The sequence below is a fragment of the Ursus arctos genome, unplaced genomic scaffold (assembly GCF_023065955.2).
Source record: "Ursus arctos isolate Adak ecotype North America unplaced genomic scaffold, UrsArc2.0 scaffold_3, whole genome shotgun sequence".
In the NCBI taxonomy this organism is placed as follows: domain Eukaryota; kingdom Metazoa; phylum Chordata; class Mammalia; order Carnivora; family Ursidae; genus Ursus; species Ursus arctos.
The window spans coordinates 63,140,440-63,162,421 of record NW_026622985.1 but is presented as its reverse complement, the minus strand read 5'-3'; the positions used below and the strand labels follow the sequence as shown (position 1 = coordinate 63,162,421).

Here is a 21,982-nt window from a genome sequence, read left to right as displayed (position 1 = left end):
GTGCTCCGTAGTCTTATGAATGAGGCTGGGATGATTCTAAACTTTGTTGTGCATCCGAGTTATTTGGGATCATAGTGGAAATGCAGCATCCCAGGCCCCTGAGTCAGTGGCTCTGGGTGGAGTGAGAGCCCCAGCAACCAGCATTTTCATGTGCACCTGTGATGATCCTAAAGCAGATGAACTGAAGGTCGTGCAAAAAATGTAAGATTGCAGACTGTTTTCTCAGAGAGGGGCGGGGGCAGTTTCTTGGCCTGCGAATTGATGAATGCATTCTTCATTTTTGCAGAATACCCCTTTCCATCGGGGGGAAGGAGTTGGCCCATTCTTTTCTTTTCTTCCCCACATGTTCTTATATGTCATTTAGTGGTGGTGGTCCTTACCTAGCTCAGGAAAGTGACCCTAAGCTGGTTGAACACTTGCTGGATTGGCCCTGTTTACAGCTGCTCCCCAGGGGTCACCAGTACAACCTGTTGATGAGACAAAGCTGGCCAGTGCATTGCTCACTGCAGTAAGGGAAAACACCGCCAGACAAAGCTTTGGCAGTGTCTCGGCAGGTGGAGGTCAGGTATTGGCCAGGGTTCAACTAGAGATGCAAAACCAGTTGGAGATATGTGCTAAGAGGTTGATTGCAAGGAATTGGCTTGTGTGATTGTGGAGGCTGCCTGGGCAAATCTGAAATCCGTAGGGCAGAACTTCAGGAAATGTAGGCTGGAACTCTGGGGTAAAGGCTGAATCTGCTGTCCCCTGGTAGAATTTAAGGCTTTTCAATCTATGGAATCAGGCCCAGCCAGCTTACCTGGGGTAATCTCCCTTACTTAAAGTTAACTGATCATCAACTTTAATCACACCTGCAAATAACTATACAGTAACACCTAGATGAATATTTGGTTGAATAATTGGGGATGGTAGCCTAGTCAAATTGGTGTATCAGAAGACTATCATAGAAAGTAACATCAGAGTTTATTGAGAATTGGAAGTTTGATTTAGGTTGGTCTTTCAAAGCATGTATGGATCATGGTACACCAGTCCAGGATTCATGTTAACAGCAGAGAATTTCTAATTGAGAGATTCAGAGAATCTTTGGATGAAAAATTGATGTTTTGCACTGAAGAGTTCTTATAAGAAAATTCCTGTACTCCTTTCTAATGAAGGAAGACATACCACTTTTGTTCCCAAAGCATGAGCCTTGTGATTCTCTTCCTTACTTACGGGTAGAAGTGTTAAGCACAATTATGTCTGCCTCAGAGAGAGGATACATTCATGGACAGCAAATCAGAGCTGGAATTTCACGCCACATACACCTGCCCCTCCCTCCTTAAGTGGCTAAAGACCAGTCTACCTCATAAGTGTCATATCTTTCCATTCTTTGTGCATCTTAGGCTCGTAAGTGACCACACAGGACTATTCTCTGTTCTATGAGGATGTCTTGTCCTTTGCACTGTGCTGTTTCTTCTTTCCTGGGAAACCCTTGCTTATAGATTAAAAGGCCCTTTTGAACTTCACCTCCACTAAAGGCCTCCACTGAGTATCCTCTTCCTCTCCTTGTCACACATATGTGCTTGTACAGTGCTGGTCACCCACTGTAGAGGCCATGGCTTTTTCATGGTGCAGATATAACACCTCAGTCTTCCACTTTATTCAATTTCCAGAAGACAGCAGTTAAGTCTTATTTAACTTTGTATAGCATCTCATGTTTGGCCAGGTGAGTAATAGGTTTAGACTTTTATTCAACAAATATTTATTGAGCTCTATCCATGTGCCAGGCCACAGGTATTCTCTGTTTTAGGAAGAGTGACACAGCATCGACTCACGGAGGTGACATTCTGGGGATGGAGGGAGACACGCGCGGGTGCACACACACACATACACACACGTACAGCGCTTACTAAATGCTTGGAGGACTACATCAAGGAATGCCTCTCCAAAATTGAGGTAGAGGCCCAAGAATGATAAAGCAGCGAGTGCCGGCCTCCCAGCCTTTGGGTGAAACACACTGTGGGGCACAACTCCTTTGCCATGTTGGTGTGTTGATAGAAAATGCATACATTTGCGAATATTTGTTACTCTGCTCGATACAGGCTACTGAATTTAGGGTCTTAGACTTAGGATAACTTAGATTATACTATTATTTTTATTATAGAGAAGCTAGCTAAAAACAAAGATGTGCAGCAATGTACTTTTTGGGTGGTATTTTTCTACCTAATAATAAACAGCCAACTTTATTTTTTTTTGAGTGTTTGCCACGTGCCAGGCATTGTTCTGAACACTGTAAATGGATAATTTCAGTTGTATCATGTGATTTCAGCACAACCTCAGGAGACAGGTACTGTCCCCATTGTGTAACTGAAGGAGCTAACACAAGGGACAGCTGTGTCACTTGTACTGGATTCCCCGGGTAAGAAGTAAAATGCGGGTCACATCCAGACTGTCTTGCCTGGAGACCCCGCTCTGACCTGAGGCTCCACTTGGCGTGGACGGAATTTATGGCATCAGGGCAACCACCAGCCTTTTCCTTTGCTGCCCAAGTTAACATCCTTCGGAGGGTGGAAGGCGGCATCAGTCAGGGGGAGAAGAGTGTCATGTGACTGATTCTCCTGGTTGAACACAGCCCCCGAAGGGCCTGGTCGATGCTGTCTTTCCCTTTGGGGCTCATCCACCTTTCTTCTGGGACTTTAACATTTTTCATGCATATTTCATAGTTCTTCTACGTATCTGCTTTTATTCCAAAATGCAAAACACTGTTTTAAGAACAACTCTTTTAGGAAAGAGAGAAGGCGAACGAACTGCTGCCCGAGGAGACACAGGCAGAGGGATGGGAGCGGCTCTCTGTCTGACAGTGGCAATCACTCTCGGTTTGAGCTGGTTCGAGGCCAGGCTTGGCACCTGTGTCACCTGCAGTTCTTACTGTTCTCTAAGCAGCTACTTGTTCTCCCCGCTTTAGGGAAGAGCAGACTCACATCAGAGTGGTTAAGTAGCTTGCACAGAGCACACACATCCGGTGGATGAGGAATTTGAACCCAGCTCTGCCCATCACTGGTTATCATACTGCTTTTGTTTTCAACAAACAATCCTCAAGACCCTTTCTTCAAAGAACTTGTCCCTTGATCCCAGAAAGTTAGGAGCCAATGTTGCAGGAGTCAACATGGGGGCCAGCTGCTTGATTTTACCCCAGTTATGCCCCCACCCAGTGTCCTATCTGTGACCTCACAGGGAGCCTCTGAGACTCCATGCTTAACTTCTTTGCTCTCATGGATATTGACCAGTTGATGAGGATAATGTCCCTCTGAGGATAAAGGCAAGAGCTTGGTCTTCTTCCAAACGGATAGGGTACAGCCTCTGGTGTCGGATCTCCCCCTCCCTCCAGGATGGGTTTACATCTGCCTTCCCCCTCCATGATGTTGGGCAAGTGTCTTTTCTTTAAAATGGGCATGGAGTTGGGGGTACCTGGCTGGCTCAGTCGGTAGAGCATGTAACTCTTGATTTCAGGCCTGTGAGTTTGAGTCCCACGTTGGGTGTAGGGAATCCTTTAAAAAAATCTTTTAAAAAACGGGCATAGGATTATTATGATAGTTAAATAAGCATGACAGCAAAACCCAACAATACTTCAGCTCAGGGCCTTCCAATAAATGTTTATTGCTATTATTAGGAATCCCTTACCCCCACTCCAGATTTCCATGAGGAGACATTATCCTAAATCCTCCTGGCCGCTTTGTATCAGCAGGGCCTCTTTTTCTTCTTGACTGGCTTTTTGGGAAGAATAAACTGGGCCCCTTTTTCCTCTGGGAAGGAAACTGCCTTAGGTCCTACCTCAACAGGTCTGCCAACCTGAGGGCCCAGTTAGCTGTCTGCTGGTTCTCACTCTGAGCCTTGTTCTCCGTAAAAATTAATAAAGGGGCTATTTTAGGTTTTTCATCTTCTGACTCTGTTCTTTCTCAGTTCATTTAGAGCCTGGGCAGGAAAGAGGTATGCTATGTATTCCACTTCCTTAATATGAGTCTTTGCTGTCTTCCTCTCCCATTCTCATAGAGTCACAGAATTTTAGGGTTAAAAGATTTTTTAAATGACTGAAATTAATTTCACCAGTCCTGCCCACTGGTGGTCGTTCAGCCCTTGCTGGACCCTTCCAGTAATGAGGAGCTTGCTTTCTTAGGAGGCAGCCCTGGGTGTCTGGTTGGGGGTGGGGATGCTCTAGATTGGGCTGGAATTGCCCAAGGGGGTTTGGATCTGGCAGAGTGGGGCTTTCCGGCCATCCTGCGCTCGGTATAAAATGTTCAGATTAGGTTTTCTTTGGGAGACAGTACAGGCCTGAAGCCTGCTCCCTTTCAGGTAGTTATTTTAGAAAATTCATTTTCCAATGTGTAGTCAGAATTGGCTGAGGGAGAGAGTGAGTGTTCTATGTGCTCTTGGCATCTTATCCTGAGAAATTTCCCACTGCCTCAGTGTACCTGCTGAGCACATTCTAGCTTGTCGCTCGTCTTGAATGATGCAGGCGAATGAGCCTCATGGCACTTTATTAACTTCCTGGCCTCTGTGCTCCAGAGTGGGGCATGTGCTTGTGCGACTCCCATCAGGTCCCCTCCTGAAAGCTGAGTGTGGTGCGTACTCTGGTGGCAAGAAATAAAACTGCCGGTGAAATTCTACTTCAATGCCAGAGATGCTCAGTGACAGCTTCCGAACGCTCACCTCAAATTTACCTGCCCAGTGCAGGAGAACTGATTTGGGATCTGTTTATTTATGTTGTTTGTTCTTAACATTAGGGCGACACGCAGGGGGCACCGGGGCAGCTCAGTAGGTCAAGCGTCTGCCTTTGGCTCAGGTCATGATCCCAGGGTCCTGGGATCGAGCCCCACATCAGGCTGCCTGCTCAGTGTTTTTTTTAATGTTTTCATAGATTTGTGAAATCCTCACCACAATCAATTTTAGAACATCTGCAACACTTGGAAAAGAAACCCTGTAACCATTAACATTCATTCCCCTTAGCCCCTGGAAACCACTAATCTTTCTGTCTCAATGGATTTGCCTATTCTGGACATTTCATATAAATGGAATGATAACACATGTGGTCTTTGTGTCAGGATTCTTTCACTTAGTGTAATGTTTTCAAGGCTCATTCATGTTGTGGCACGTATCAATACTTCTTTTTATTGCCCAATAATATTCTCTTGAATGGGGATACCACATTTTGTTTATCCATTCATCAATTGATGGACATTTGGGCTGTTTACAACTTTTGGCTATTTTTTTTTAAAGATTTTATTTATTTATTTGACACAGAGAGAGACAGCCAGTGAGAGAGGGAACACAAGCAGGGGGAGTGGGAGAGGAAGAAGCAGGCTCATAGTGGAGGAGCCTGATGTGGGGCTCGATCCCATAACGCCAGGATCACGCCCTGAGCCGAAGGCAGACGCTTAACCGCTGTGCCACCCAGGCGCCCCAACAACTTTTGGCTATTATGAACAATGTTTTTGTGAGCATTCATGTACAAGTTTTTGTGTAAATGTATGCCTTAATTCTAGCAGAATTGCTAGGTCGTATTTTCTAAATAACCTTTCAAACTTGCTTTTTTTGTTTGCTGTTCTTGGGTCCTATATTCCTATTCTTTGGATTTATATTCACTTTTGTGCTGAATGCTGCCTATGACTTGATATAAAGTTAATACATCTGAGACCCAGTTTAAAGTTCTTTGTAGAAATAATTAAAAATTACTCAATAATTTTGAAAATAAAGTGATAATAAACTGAATCATAAGAATTCTTATTATATAGTGTTACTACTAGGTTATTTTTGCCTTTGCTCTCTTTTTTACCAAGCTTCTAAAATTTGAAGATTTACAAAGATTTTATTTTTCTTTTCCAGAATCGCAATGAAATAAAAAATGGCACTATCCTTCGATTAACCACATCTCCAGTAAGTTGATCTTAGTGTATAGCTTTCCAGTAATTACTTTGCTCTCTAGTTCTGCTATATGTGATTATGAGATGTTAATTTTTGAGGGTGACTTGAGCGCAAAACAGAAGGTCTCTGGAATGTCCGCACATGCAGATTCTGGACTAGCAGGAATGCCCTTCCTTGTATTTCCCATTACAGAGGAGGAAGTTTTTATTTCAGGTTATGTGCAAGTAAACTGACTTTAAGGTTTGAGTTTCGTAGTCATTTCAATAATTTTTCTATTACAGGTGGGATAACTCAGCTCTGCTGATTGGTTTTACCCACCTGCCCAACATGTCCACCTAATGCCATCTGAGCAAATTTGGTCAACAAACAAAGCAAACAGAACCAAAGACAGCCCGTTACTTCTCTTCAAAGTCAGGGTGTGTCTACGTGTAAAAGTGAGAGAGAGTGTTTAAGCATTTTCTAGTTTTGGCCAGTTATGATGACGATTCATAATAATGTAGTTTGAGAAATGTTTGCCCCTTAATCTGTTTCATTGACAGCTGATTCTAGATAAAGCACTTTCAAGTCTCCCAAATAAAAGCTGCTAAATGAAATGCTATAGAATACTCGGATTACTGTAGCTGGTTGTGTTGCTCATCTCCATCCTTCTTACTTCCTTGTAGATCCTTTGGATAGTAACATTAACATATTTAAACTAGATTATTTCACAGTGCAGTTTATTGCTTTCCTAAAAAATAATCTGCACAAAATACACCAAGTGTTACTATTTTCACTCTGCATATGTGACAAAAACTGTCTAACTCTTATTTTCAGTTTCCACTGAAGCCATGTGGTAGGCTAAAAATAAATTTAAAAATAGGGAAAAGCATCTGGCTAAAGTTAAATTGTGGGTACTGTAACTACCACACATTCTTCTTGTTGAAAATTACATTAGAGAGGCTTAAAAACTCCTAAACATTTTACCCAATAACATCTTGAACCTAAGCAGGGCGACAAGCGCTACAGAATGCATGGCTGGCGTTGGCCAAACCGTCTTTTGATGCCTTCTTTTCCTCTTACTGGAAATGATCATTCATACTCATTTTTCAGTGGCCACATGATGAGCTGAGACATTTTTGTCTGACTTAGCATTGACCTTACTTTAGTCAGCGTGAATTAATGCTAATTTGACCTTTCAAGACCATGGTTTCCGCTGGTTTTTGTAGTTTCTGTTTATCCTGTTACAATCGCTCATCTGCTGGCTGGGCAGAAAGAGTACACCTTGCCTTTTGTTAGGTCTTAGAGTTGGAAAGGCTCATTTTTTTACACTGAGATCTTGTCTAAGCCAAAGAAGTTAGTTCTTTTTATTTTTTTTTTATTGCCATGGGTTCATGAACAACATTTCCACAATGTAAGCCACTCCTCAGAAGAAGGTTAGGTGTTTGGCAGGGCGAGGTTTTTCAGCATCCCGAAAGTCTGTGCTCTTCAGGTCGTGACCTTCACATTCCCAGCGCGGTGAGTGGTGATACTACAAGGCAGGATCGTAAGATGGGGTCCACCTACAAGAGACTGGTTTACGTGTTCTAAAGAGCACGTAAGCCTGAGTCATTGGTGGAACTCTGAAAATGCTGATGTTTGGGCCTCTACAGAGAAGCCGAATTATGGTATCTAGAAAGGAGGTCCAGGAATCTGCATTTTAAACAAGCATTATATGATTTGGTCTAGAACCGGGCATTATTCTATAAGCAAGATATTTTGGATCTGTAAACTTCACTTGTTGTTAGTAGATTTTTTAAAAAATTATTTTATGTTTAACTGAAAAATATGGGTCAGCATATGCTAACTCTTTCACTTTTTATGTACACATAAAAAATGTTAAAAAATATAACCGTCTCCATCAACTTTGCTAGGAAGTGTTAGTGTACCATAAAGAAATGAGCAAATGGTGTTAGAGCATAAAAATGTTCAGTTCTTTCATCTACCTCGGCTGAACTCTATAGCCAGACAGAGTGCACACACACCTACGTGTGTATGCATGTGTGTGCACATACATGTGCACACTCTTGCTTTAGGTAATGTGCAGCTGCGCTGACTTCCGCCTCTGTGACCTTGGGCAAGTTACATAACTTCTCTGAGCTTCAGTTTGCCGTGTTCAATGAAGATGATGAGGACACCGACCTCATAGGATTACTGTGTAGATTAAATGAATTCCTTCATGAGAGTATTTAGAACGGTGGCTCATAAAAAGCCCCAGGTAACTTTGCTGCTTTTATTACTAGTATTAGCAGCACCAAACACTGTTAGTTAGCATTAATACTGACAGTGAGATAATCTTTGAGTACTCCTTATTATCATCATCTGTACAGTAAATGCCAACATCTTGCTTGGAGAAAAATGTATTTTTTGAGGAATTCACCCTCAAATTCATCCACATGGGTTAAATATATGTTAATGCTGTATGTCCATTTGAAAAGTGTAAGAACAGTATATCTTTGAGTGATTTTAAAAGATGAAGTGATTCTTGCTCAACTCCCCATTCTCCCTCTTAAGAACATGGGCATTAGGGTTGGGTGATTTGTCAGTTATCTAGGGATCTGAATGAGTAGAGAGAGTTCTCATTCTCCTCCTTCCTTCTCCCCCTTCTTATTTCTGATGCAAGGTGTCAGTTGGTGGTTGTAACTATGATCGAGACCACTGTATGTCTCTGACCAATTGGCGGGGGGGCATGGGGTTCATTCCTGTCTTGGTCCCTGGCATTCGTTTCCCTGTTGGGTCCCCTTCTCTCCTAGGGGCTACTTCCAGTGAAGCGAAGGGGGACCTGGACAGGGAGGGAGAGAGGGGTCCTTGGCTGTGGAGCTTGTTGGGGCGGAGAACCTTTGGTCTCAGTACCTGTGTGAATTCCCTTCCTTCCTTCTGCAATCTTTTAAACCCGTTATAGCTCACATGGGGCTCCTTGGATAGTTCTCATGAGTTTCTGTTCAGAAGATACCTCGCTGTTGGGGACAACTACCCCCTCTTCCCCTTTCTCTGAAATATAAGAAGCTTCAAAGGAGAAAGCAAGTGCCTAAGAGGGAGAATAATGAGGATGGCAATGGCACATGGCAGTTTTGAGTTAAATAATAAGTACAACAGATGTTGAGTTATTTCCATTAAGCAGAAATACAGGCAGAAAAATTTAATATTTTATTTTTCTTCCTGTCCACCCCAACTGAAAAGTAGATATGAAAACCGTTACTGGATGAATGAGAAATATAAACTGCAAGTTATTATCCAGAGGGTCAGCTCCTCCAATATATTTCCATTTCTCCCTGCCCTGCCTGTAGTAGCCAAGGGCAGATGCCTTAAAAAGAAGTCTAATTTTAGGCAAAGCGGCTAATTTGGTTTCCAGATTATTTTGTTTTATATTTATGCAGTAATTAGCCAATGCATGTGAAACACATGGTGTTGAAAAGTGAAATTTATAAGCACCACTGTGTTGTGCTGGAAAATTTTCAGTAACTGGGAGAGATTATTTGGGCGTCTAATGAAGCTTTTGAACACGGTGTGTAGGCAGTTATTACTCAGAGTATTGACTGAGCAGGTGAATGTGTTGCATAAATTTGTATAATTGTTTAACTAAGCAAATAGCTTTTTGTCATTTGTAGATAATAATTTTACTTAAAAGGTAAACATTTCCCCCATTTTCCCCTCCTTACTGCCACTCCGGTTCTGTTTCTGGGGCTTTATTGTTTTTGTGCTCTTGCTTTCCCAAGAGATGGAAATATGGGCTCTGTCAGGAAGGCAGTCAATTCCCATCATGAAATTAACAGCCATTGCCTGAAGGTGGAGTCATTAGGGTTGGAAACCTTTCCCTGGTATAGAGTATGCATATGGTCTTGTGCTTTCGGCCTCTGTATCTTCGTTTTTCAACGAAACGGTAGTTTTTTGTCTGTTGTTGTTTCCTCTGTGAACACTCTTCCCTTTGTTTTTGTCCTCGATGAGGCTCAAAACGCCCAGCAGCTCCATGAACGAATCCAGTCATCGAGTATGGATGCCAAGCTGGAGGCCTTGAAGGACTTAGCCAGCCTCTCCCGGGATGTCACGTTTGCCCAGGAATTCATAAATCTTGATGGCATCTCTCTCCTCACGCAGATGGTTGAAAGCGGCACCGAGTAAGCATCTTTCATTCAGACTTCGAATCTGTCCTATTTTTTCTGGTATTCTGAGTATTTGTTACTTTCTTATACTTGCCATTTCTAGTTTCAAAGACCAGAAATTGACCCCCCCCCCAAAAAAATCCTTATGTTTCAAAGTCTTAGACCAGGTCAAAATAGCATCCCTGAAGCAATTTTTCAAAAATCATCATTTGAGGGGCACCTGGGTGGCTCGGTCAGTTGAGCGTCTAACTCCTGATCTTAGCTCAGGTCTTTATCTTGGGGTTGTGCGTTCAAGCCCCATGCTGGGCTCTGCACTGGGCATGGAGCTTACATAAAAAAATTATCATTTAAATGATGAAATGTATATCCTTAATTATTTAAAATTAAATACAATAAATGTTTATTAAGTACTACATACAAAGAGTGAAAGTTGGTAGAGTTTAAGAAGATATGAGCTTTGCCATTAAAAAATGTATGGTGGCAGAATTCAACTGCCATATAATTCCTTCTGAGGGCGGGGAGTCCAGAGGTTGGACCAGTTACAGCTCACATAAGCTGACAGAGGGGGTGTCATTGAATGGGCCTTGAAGGAGTTTGAGTTCTGTCATGATCAAGAAAGGGATGGCTGCCTTCCAGCTCTGCCCTCACATGGTCTTTCCTCTATGTCCACTCATTCTTGGTGTCCCTCTGAGGGTCCACGTTTCCTTTTCTTATAAAGACACCAGTCAGATTGGATTAAGACATACCCTCACAGACTTATTTTAACTTCATCCCCTCTTTAAAGGCTCTGTCTCTAACTACTGTCCCATTCTGAAGAACTGGGGGTCCAGGACTCAACATATGAATTCAGAAGGGACACAGTTTAGCCCATAACACTCATCAAAGGGACACTGCCATTTCTGCTTGAGAAGAGAGTGAACGCTGATGCTATGTATTTGTTTTGTCAACACTATTACTTATTATCTGTGTTATTGCCTTGCTCTGTAATGCATCTTGACGTGTAGAGGGGCCCCAGAAAACCACTACTCCTCAGACTGAGGATTGAGGAGGCATGTCTGAATTCTTTCTCCATGTTGCACGTGGATAACCGGAGAGGAGGTTGACACTGAATGTACTTTATGTGAACCGCAGTCATTGAATTCCTTTTTTTGAAATGGGTATTATAGTTATTAGTATTTTAACAATTTGTAATCCATAAGCCATGTTGATATGTTCCATGCAGCCGGGTTTCAGACAAATAAATGACTCAAGGTCAGATCTTGGCCGAGTTCTGATTTGCATTTATCTCTTATGCTTTCCCATTGCACTCTGTTACGGGAAGGAATGGTGTCTCTCTGGATGACGTTTGCTGTCCTCACTGTCTCACATCAGTTCAAAGTCATGCTACTTTCGGGGATGGAGGAAGAAGGCACTGGTACCATGCGGCCTCCTGCCTTGTTCTGCTGGGTCCTGCTGCTCATCTTAAGAAGCTGCTTATTTGATGCCCAGCTATTTTTCAGGTCTTTTGCTCAGATTAAGAAGATAAGAGGAAGGCATTTTTCTTATAAGGAAACCTGGCTTTTCAGTTAAACTTATAGCAAGACTTTAATTAATTAACAGGAAACTTTGGGAATAGAAACTGTACAAATTAAATAGATCCTGCAATTTGGAATGCATTTAGTCATGACTTCTGGGCAGATTTCCAGCTGGGGAAGGCAGAGGTTGCCTAAGTAAGACCTGTGGAAATTTTTAGGAAACACTGAAGAAGTGTAGCTGGAATTTTTCCCCTTACTTGGAGCCATAATGAGATTCAAAGATTACTCACCTGCTTGTCATTATTCCAGGCTGAGCTTTTAAAGGTCTCTCTCTCCAGTTGGTCCCAGGAGAGGCCATGGGGCAAAACGAGCAACACAGGAGCAGTGGGAGTATCACTTTGGCAGAGCACAACGTTTAAAACTGGAATTGAATTTTTCCATCCTTGTGGAATTTTGAAATTCCATTCCTAGTTTAAGCTTGAAACATATGCGTGGAAGCAGGTGAGGCTGTGGGGAAACATGTCGGCTCAACCTGAGCAAGGCAATGGTGTCAGGTAAGGAAAGTCAAGGAATAGATAGTGTTTTTCAAAGTGGATATTAAGAGACCTCTCAAGGGGTTAATATCCAAAGCATAGAAAGAACTCATACAACTCAATACATACAACTCATACAACTCAATAACAAAAATAGCCCAGTTAAAAAATGGGCAGAGAACTGAATAGACATTTTTCCAGAGAATACGTACAGATGGCCAACTGGTCCTTGAAAGATGCTCAACATCACTCATCATCAGGGAAATGCAAACCAAAACAACAATGAGATGTCAGCGTACACCTGTCAGGATGACTGCTATCAGAAAGACAGGAAATAACGAGCGTCGGAGAGCATGTGGAGAAAAGTGAACCCTTGTGCACAGTTGGTGGGAATGTAAATTGGTGCAGCCACTCTGGAAAGCAGTGTGGAGGTTCCTCAAAACATTAAAATTAAAACGACCATATGGTTCAGCAAATCAACGACTAGTATCTAGCTGAAGAAAATGAAAACATTAATTTGAAAAGATACACACATTCCTGTTTATTGCAGCATTACTTACAATAGCCAAGATATGGAAACAACCTAAATGTCCACTGATCACTGATGGATGAATGGATAAAGAAGATGTGAAATATAGGTATAATGGAATATTACTCAGCCATTTGTGACCACCTGGTTGGACCTAGAGGGTATTCTACTAAAGTAATGTAAGTCGGACAGAGAAAGGCAAACACCACGTGATTTCACTTACATGAGGAATCTAAAAAACAAAACAAAACCAAACCCAGACTTATCGTTACAGGGAACAGATTGGTGGTTGCAAGAAAGGAGAGGGCTTTGGAGGGTCAGCAAAATGGGTAGAGGAGATCAAGAAGCACAAACTTTCAAGTATTAAATAAATAAGTCACTGTGAAGTAATGTACAGTACGGGGAATATAAGCTATAATATTGTATTAACTTTGGTGATGGTAAGTAGACACCATGGTGATCATTTCACCATAAATACAAATGTGGAATCTCTATGTTGTACACCTGAAACTCACATAATATTGTATGTCAGTTACATCTCAATAAACAAAACGGTCTCTCAGAAATGACATATTTTAATTGAAAGAAAAAAATCGTACCTGCCACCCTAAGTCCAAGGTAGTGAATAGCACTGCTTTTCTTGGGCTTTCAGTGAAACACCGTGCCCTTAGTCTATGCCTCTACGCACACAGTCCAGTGGACCGTTTATCCTGTGTCCTTCCAGTGCTAAACAGAAGAACGGGGGAACATTTCCAAGAACGAAAGGGCAGGATTCTTATAGTTTCCTTCCCACTTGGCTATGTGACAGGAAAATTACGCCGTTGGAATATGAGTAAGCTGTAGCACCACCCTGGGCAGAAAAGTCAAGAGAGAAAAAAAGTTAAATTCATGTATTTACAAAAAACTTAAGACAGTCTTTTGAATTAGTTTTCTCTCCTTAATAAAAAAAATATTTAAAAAATATAAGTAAACGGAGGAGGAAAAATAAGAATCATTTGTAATCTGCCTTCCCAGAGACATTTTTAACATTGTGGTGTATGTCCTTTTTGTATTCTTTTATTTTATTTTATTTTATTTTAAGATTTTATTTATTTGAGAGAAAGAAAGTGAGAGAGATCACAGAGGGAGAGGGAGAAGCAGACTTGCCGCTGACTGAGCAGAGAGCCCGATGCAGGGCTCAATCCCAGGACCCTGATATCATGACCTGAGCTGAAGGTAGCCACTTAACTGACTGAGCTCCCAGGCGTCCCCTTTTTGTATTTCTTTTAGATATACACACACATGCACAGGCTTTGCAAAAGGAGAATTAAAATGTTCACGCTCTTTGTTGCCTGCTTTTTGTACCTAATAATATTTCCATGTAATTAGTATTATTTCCACCATCATTTTTGTTGTTTGTATATTATTTCATTTTAAAAACTTTGTTGAGGTACAGTCGAGGTACAGTATGATAATTTGGAGGATGTGCACAGTATGATTAACCATTTCACTGTTGTTGGACATTTCCATTGTCCTGGGGTCTTTTTCACAATCGTGAACATTCTCTAATCAGTTTTTCTTCTGGTCAAACCTTTGTGAATATTTAAAGTATTTTGTTGGAGTACAATTCCTGATTCAGAGGATATACACGTTTTAAAGCTGTTTTAAAAAAAGAACAGCCCCGTAGCTCGCTGCAATATCCTCATTTATACTTTAACGCTCATGGAGGAGTCTCTCCATTTCTAACACCCTGGCCAGTACTGGACTGGTGGTCCCTCAGGGATTTCAGCTTTCCTAAGAAAAATAGCAGTGAGATAGTTGAGGGCTTCTCATTAATCTGGGGAATTTACAAGTGCTTTTTATTTTATTTTATTTTATTTTATTTTTGGTTGAAGTCATTTCTCTAAAATTTGGTGGTATTAGGAACAGTGGAGAGAGTCCCAGAGTTTGAGAGATATGTAAAAAGCTCTCAAGTAATTGTCTTAAAAACAAACAATGTTAATTGTATAATTTATTAGTCCCCTTCCCATTCTGTCATACATATGACACAGATGAGGACCTTTGACTGTGCATCTGTATAGCTATGTGTGTTTATGTTTATAAAAACTATTGTCATCATTCATTAACACACAGACAGTTTCATATGAACCTTTCATTACTCGAACCATTTTCTCCAGGCCAGAATCAGAGCTATAGCCATTCCTTAGGAGACGTGAAAATTGATGTATGACTTGAATTAAGCACCTGAATGATGTCTCGGCTTTGATGTTGCCTAGTACCCACAGTTGACATTGGATTTGCAGATTTTATTCATTTAGTAAAGTGTATATTACTTGAGTGCTGAGTATTTCTGACACTGTGTTAGGCACACGGGAGCAGGTATATGGGGGAAAACATGAAGATGGATATGACAGTTTTGGACTATGTATGACCTTTTTTGAACTTTCGGCTTCCACAAAATGACTCTGTTTTTTCGAAAGTAACTTCATTAACCTCCACGGACATGGATTATCAGCTTTAACTTAATGCTCTTATTTCTAAGAATTTGGTGTCTCTCATAAACCTTGGCTGCTTTGGAAGGTCCAAGCCAGGCCAAGCTGATCAGTGACTTGCTGTCTAGCAGCTAAGTACAGGTCACACAGTGCGTGTCCTGCACTTCACCTTGGACAGAGGCCACAGGGAGGAGCAGGCAGCTCCCTGGACCAAAAAGAAGCTGCTCTGTGTGGTCTGTGGGCCCAGCTGTGAAGGCTGCTGGGTCTCCCCAGATCTGTCTGCCGGATTTCTTGGATTCCTGCACTCAGCAGAGCGCAGGGAGTTCCAATTGGAACAGCCCTCCTGGGGCCCGGCCAGAAATGCGCATCACAAATACCAAGGAGGTCAATCATCTTGGGCTTTGTCAGCGGTTGTGTGGCAGAAGACTCCTTATACTGGACCTTTCCCCTTCCCAACACTCTTTGCTTTGTCTCTGAGTCTTTGCCCATCTGTGCAGCCACATGCCAGCAGACTCTAAGTCAAGGGAGGGTGAGGGTCCAGTGAGGCCAAAGAAAAGACCTGGAGACAGTGGTTGACACACAGGTTGATTGGGGAAACTTACAAACAAGGAGTCCAGAAGCAGTGAACTGGACAAAGCGTCTGCTGCTGGGATCTCCGTGCAGCAAGCTTTTACAGCACAGCAGCTTAGCCTGGCAACTCTCTTCAGCCTCTCCCTTCTTGCATGGCCAGCGTTCCAAGGAGATCAAGGCCTGCCATCTGGACACCCTTCGGTACCAGGGAGACACTCCGGGTTGGGCATCCCCGGGAGCCCCTGACCTTGAAGGCTGGACAACACATCCTTGTATACATTCTGCTTGATGGGAATAGAGAAGGAGGTGGGATCTGTACGTTCTCAAGATAGTGATTAACAGGGACATTCAGGGTGTGCTTGCCCAAATTAAAATGAAATGAAAATGGAAATGAGATGAGGTCACACAGCCTGTTTGGAGAAGAGATTATCTTCTGCTAGGGAACAGAATGCCACACCTTGGGCTCAGGTGAGAGGCTTCTGGCCACCCCGAAACATCAGCCTTTCTAGAATCATTTGTTCCTGCTCACATTTCTTTTAAAAATGGGTATATTGAGAGAGAGAGAGAAAGAGAGAGAGAGAACTTCAGTTAGGAAAAGAGACATCACAACAAAAAGTTCCTCTTTGTTTATGCTTAATCTGAACCCAAAGTGAGGGAGTTGAGAAGAAGCACTGGTCAGGGAGAACCTTCCAAGGCCAGAGTCTGCTACAGCAAGTGGAACACATATAAAAAGCTGAAGGTACTCAGGCACCAGGCCAGAAAGCGATTTGGAAAAGTTGCAGTGATAGCTTTTTATATACTACATGCACGCATCACGCATGCACACACACATGCACACAGATACATCCTTCACATACAGTAATTTTGAACTGGTTCTGTTAAACAATAAACTGAAGCATATTAACATTTTTAAGAATTTATTTGAGCAAAAATCAGTTGGAAGTGGTCAGCGCCATACTGGAAGTGGTTAGGAGCGCTGCACCTGCTGGAGCCAGGGTAAAGACTTTTATAGAGAAGAGGAGCTTAGAGCCTAGCTGGATGTTTGTGATTGGTCATCCATAGATACTGTTTTGGATGTTTTGTTTTGTTTTTGTTTTTTGTTTGTTTGTTTGTTTGTGTTTTTGTAACCTTGTGGCATTTACAGGCTTGTTTTGGGTTTGCTTATATAGGCCTCTGGCCTTAGGGCCACCTCAGTTAATGGCCTCCTTGTTTCATTAACTGAACGCCTCTCTACTTACTGGAAGAGTTACGAGATAAAGTTTCACACTTGCCTCTGTTGTGTCCTTTAATCCAGTCATTCCAGATAGCACCTTTGCACCATTTGTCCTGTCTTCCTGATCTCCTTCCGTGTGGAATTATTCCTTAGGGGTTCCTTTTCTCTCCTGATTTTGGCACTTTTTAAGATGATAGATCAGCCACTTTTAGAATATCCTCCAGTTTGGGTTTGCTAAAAGGTAATTCATTACAGGTGATTTTTAGGAAAAGATAAAAGCATGGCTCATACAGATATAAAAATGAACATGTGTTAAAACAATTTTACTCCGGTGATTTGAGGGAATGAGGCAGATGTTTTAATGGTTTCAAAGGAAGAGTCAAAAGGGCACCAATTTATGTGGAGCAAAGGGATGTTGAAATGAACTGCAAATGGAGGCAGAACTGGATTTTTACCTGCAAGGAGGAAGTCCATTAAATCACTATGAGATGGGACAAAATGTACATATTCACCAGTTACCTACAACTTAGAGAAAACCGGGCTGGCATCTGATAACTCAGAAGAGTATGCACGGTTTCCCATGGGGACACAGCTTTTTTTCTACAGACTTAGCCTGTGTTGTGTTCTTGTTGTAAACCCATGTTACGCATCTTTGGCTGGCATATCACTGATGCTTGTGGTTTTCTTCATTGCATCCTATGGCTGGCACATGATGTCCGTGTGTCTTATGACTGGTTTCACTTTGACCACTTAAGAGAGTGCCTTCCAGGGGTCTCTACTGTAACACGTTTACCCCACTTTGTAATTAATTAATTAATAAATAATTTTGGAGTAGTTACAGGAAGGAGGACAGAAAACAGTACAAATCAGGTTTGCATGTTTTCCTCCAGAGATTTGGCTCTGCTACAATACCAGCATGCCACTCCTTGAAACAACGTGGACTCATTCGGTCCTGTTTAATTCAGGAAGCTGTGATCTGTCACTGTTATTATTTATTTTGGTGCTCAGTCTGTCCCAGATTTGGCTGTGGAAGTTTCAAGCAGCCTTCTGTGCCCTTCTGACCTGTCTGCCATTATTCTTTGAGCATTTCATTCCTTTCTGGCTCAGTGAGCTGCTCTGGGCTTATCTAGAGCTTTCCTTGCCTCAGTCCTGGCAGGAGTCATTTCTGTAAGGAGCCCAGTTCCTGTTAGTGGACAGTAGTGTTTGGCCCTGGCAAGAGGACCCAACCTCTGCTCAGGTCTGCCTCCCTGTGGTGGGTCACCTATTACTTTCACCCTGCCCAGTGGCTTTTTGAAGGAGGGAGGGATGGAAGCTAATAATGTTTTTTTTTTTCAAAGGTAGGTAAAGGTGGGGGATGGGAGGAGGAAGAAGAAGATGGCTATACACATTTTTACCCCCATCACCCAACACCCCGCCCCTCGATTTACCAGAGACTAGATCTGATCTCCTTGTGGTCAGTTAGGTTTCTGAAGTGGTTACATTTTACGTGGATGAAAATGAAACTTCACTTCATCTGAAAAGCCAAATCATTCATCAGCTACTTATCTACTCTGCATATGCCTGACATTATAGTACTCAGTCACAGTGCTAAGCCCCTGCCTTCAGGAAGCTGGAAGGACAGTGAGATGTCCTACCTAAGTCATACAGCTGATGTTTCTCTCACCAAGTACAGGTGTGAGTGCCACCCTCAGTCTGGTCAAGGAAGGGAAATCAGAGGTCAAGAAGGCTTCCCAGAGGAGCCCAGAATCTGGGGAGTTTGGAGTAGAACTTAGCTAGTTGGACAACCTGGTTAGAGCAGAAGGGTATTCAAAACAGAGGGAAGAACATACTTAATGCCAGAGAAATTTGGCAGACTGGAGGGCTGGGAAGTGGATTGATAGGATGAACATTGCTTGTTTCCTTATCTCCTTGACCTGTTTTTTAAAGAGGCATAGTTGTCCTTTCTTGCAGATGAGATTTGTCCATTTTTTTGCAGGCTACCATCACAGAATTCCATCTGTTGTTCAAGACTATTGTAGTAGCTTGTGATGTCTTCCCTACAAAGAGGCAGTCTTTTCTCAAGAGGGGTCAAAGTAGAATGAGTGGGCATTTTCCCAAAGAAAGATAATCAATTATTTATTCACTGTTGAGCTTATACTTAAGAACTGGTCTAGTACCTTTTGGCTCCATTTTTTTTTTTCATTGAAAATATGCCCAGTCTTATATTGAGGGTTTTTCTCCCCATTGAACATATACTCACTCTGATCCAGATAGAGTGTTCTGTTGCCTTTACTCTTAAGTAAATGCAGTGGGTTCATTACAGTAGCTTAATCCCTGTCTTTTGATTGTTTCTTATCATCGGGGAACACCAGTTTATTACTTTGAATAATGTTTTGAAATGAATAAAGTCCTTTACATCATGGCAGTTAAATCTCCCCTATATCTAGTCCTGAGCTTTCTTCAAGGTAATGTTCTTTGTGTAAAAATTATTGCTTTCAAACATGCTCCTCATATTGTTTTTTTTCAAATTTTGCAGACGATACCAGAAATTGCAGAAGATCATGAAGCCTTGGTAAGAATTTGTGATCAATTAATATAGATGATGTAACACTTCCTTCTTCTCTGTATAATTAAACCCTGTCCTTTGACTGACTGTATAACTATGCATCTAGATATTTTGAGTAAGTGATTTTTTTTTTTTTGCTCATTTGATGTTCTTATTAACAGGTTCTTCAAAAATTTACTCCTCCCTGCCTATTTTTGCTTTGTGGTAGAAAGGATATTTTATGTTTGTAGCCACAAAATGATTACATCAGAATTGCTATCCTTCTCCTGGAGCAAGGCTAGGCATAATTTTATGTATTACTTTAAACAAAAACTTATTTTTTTGTGGCCTATGTGATGTTCAAAGTTAAAAGTCTTTGATTTTCTTCAGTGGCTCAGTATGAAAAAGATCCACGTTAAAAAAAAGCATTCAGGATTGAAGTGCGGTATGAAAATTATTTACTCGGAGTCTCAGAAAGTGTTCAGTCACCTATCAAGTGAATTGCATGATAATTGTGTCTGGAGATCTCAGAACTTTTTCTTAGAGTTTTTCCTCATCAGTGCCTTTCTTATCCACTGAACAAGGTGAGTCCAAATAGGGTCTAACAAACTCTCTATAGTAGGCAGAACAAATTTCCATTTTGCCAAGTTGTTAAGCAGATAATTTCAATTTGAGAAGCAAGACTGAACAGCATCTGAAAATGTGCACCTTATTTTTTCAGTCCTCAGAGGAAATTCTAGTCGCCCTCAGTGTGTAATACTGGTCTCTTTCCCTACCCTTCCCACATAGAAAAAAAGTATATACTCCTTAGTTAGTAAATCCTGATAAAGTAGAAAGCACTATTGAGTTTTTAGGGTAAAATTTTAAAAATATTCTTTATATGCATATATATATTTAATGAAGTAGACACAATGGTAATGGCAGCAGAAGCCCTCTTTTATGAGAGTTTGTTCTGGGCATTGTCTCAGTGTTTACATTCATTTTAATTCACACTTGTATCCACTGCACAAGATCAGTATAATGAGAATTATTTCCTTGATGCAGAAGTTAAAATCAGGTGGTGGAGCTGGGACTCAAACAGAGTTTTTCTCTAACAACCTCATATGACTTGCTAACGTCGAGGAATTTGGGGGCTCTGAAACCAAAATAATTTCTTAAAATTTATCTTCCAATCATTTTAATCTTTTGGTATGTAGGGATGCTGGAAGTGTGGCTACATGTGAACCATGATTTTCATTTATCAAACATAGACAAAATCAGTGTTCAGGGCCTTAATTCTGGTAATGGCAGAATATCTTAATTAGACTAATACCGATAATGATTATAAAATTTGGACAAATTAGTGTAAACAAAAACACCTAAAAACAACAGCTTTAAGGAACTGGATAGCAACCTAAAGTAGACAGAAAGAGAGGGTGGTCAATCCTCGGAAGAATAAATGGGCCTCAGATGAGATTTGTGTGTTTGTAGCTTTTGCCTGAAGATACATGCTCATCCAGTTAGCATGGGGTGGCTGAAAGCCTCAGTTTTGGTAAGTTACTAATAAGATACAGTCTGGGGCTAACAGAGCAGCTACCTTATGAGGGAGAATCCATGAAAGAAGGGTATGAGAGCCCATATGTACATGTCTACATCTATCCACCTATAAAATTGACCCAAATCAGTAGTGTGAATGTACATGTGTGTGAGTGTGTATGTGTGTGGGAACCCCCAAGGCCTGGTAAAAACAGCAACTAGAAAGGGCAAGAATTGAGAAGAGATTTTAAACTGCCACTCACTGCAGAATTTGGAGTTTGATTCTAGCTAGGTTTATTTCTGCTCTAACAAAACACTCTTCAGAAGAACAAAACTGGATTTTGAGACTTGGCAGTCTTTTATTCTCAATGTTCAGAATATAATAAAAAAAATCACTAGATATATGAAGACTAAGAAAAGATGACGCATTCTTAAAAAAAAAAAAATAAAGCAAGTAGTAGAAGCTGAACCTGCAGTGACCCAGGTGTTGGAATTAGCAAATGAAGATTTTAAAGCAACGCTTATAAATATATCAGAAGAAGAAAGTATAATGTGTGCACACACAAGAAGTCTTAGCAGAGAAATGGAAAGCATAAAAAATAACCAATCGGAAATTATAAAACTGAAAAGTATAACATTTAAAATGAAAAATTCACTGTATGGGACTTGAAGATGGCAGAAGAGATAGTAACCTTGAAGATAAATCAGTACAAATTGCTCAATCTGAAGAATGGATTAAATGGATAGTGACTAATTGATCTGTGAGATGGTAACAACTGATATAAAATACATTTAACTGGGGTCTCAAAGAGAGGAAAGAGAGAATAAGGCAGAAAAATACTTGAGGAAATCCTGACAGTTTCCAAAATTTGTTGAAAAACATAAATTTATAGAGCTAAGAAGCTCAGTGATCCTAAGTGGAATAAATAGAAAGAAAACTATTATCTGGAAACATCATAGTCAAACTTCTGAAATTTAAGGATTTATTTATTTATCTATTGAGATTGAGCGTGAGCTGGGGGAGGGGGAGGGGTGGAGAAGGGCAGAGGGAGAGAGAGAATTCCAAACAGACGCTCCGCTGAGTGTGGAGCCAGACACTGGGC

At 41.3% G+C, this 21,982-nt stretch overlaps 1 protein-coding gene across 15 annotated transcripts in view; it reads left to right on the top strand.

Annotated features, from left to right (window-relative positions):
- The window catches only part of ELMO1 (engulfment and cell motility 1), a 690,097-nt gene that overhangs the window by 335,869 nt on the left and 332,246 nt on the right, over positions 1 to 21,982 (top strand). For 14 of the 15 annotated variants that reach the window (XM_057304123.1, XM_057304122.1, XM_026509354.4 and 11 more), the window contains 3 exons: positions 5,857 to 5,907; positions 9,856 to 10,025; positions 19,356 to 19,391. In XM_057304123.1, coding sequence (XP_057160106.1) covers positions 5,857 to 5,907; positions 9,856 to 10,025; positions 19,356 to 19,391 — 257 coding nt within the window. The other variant, XM_057304124.1, reaches the window with a different exon arrangement.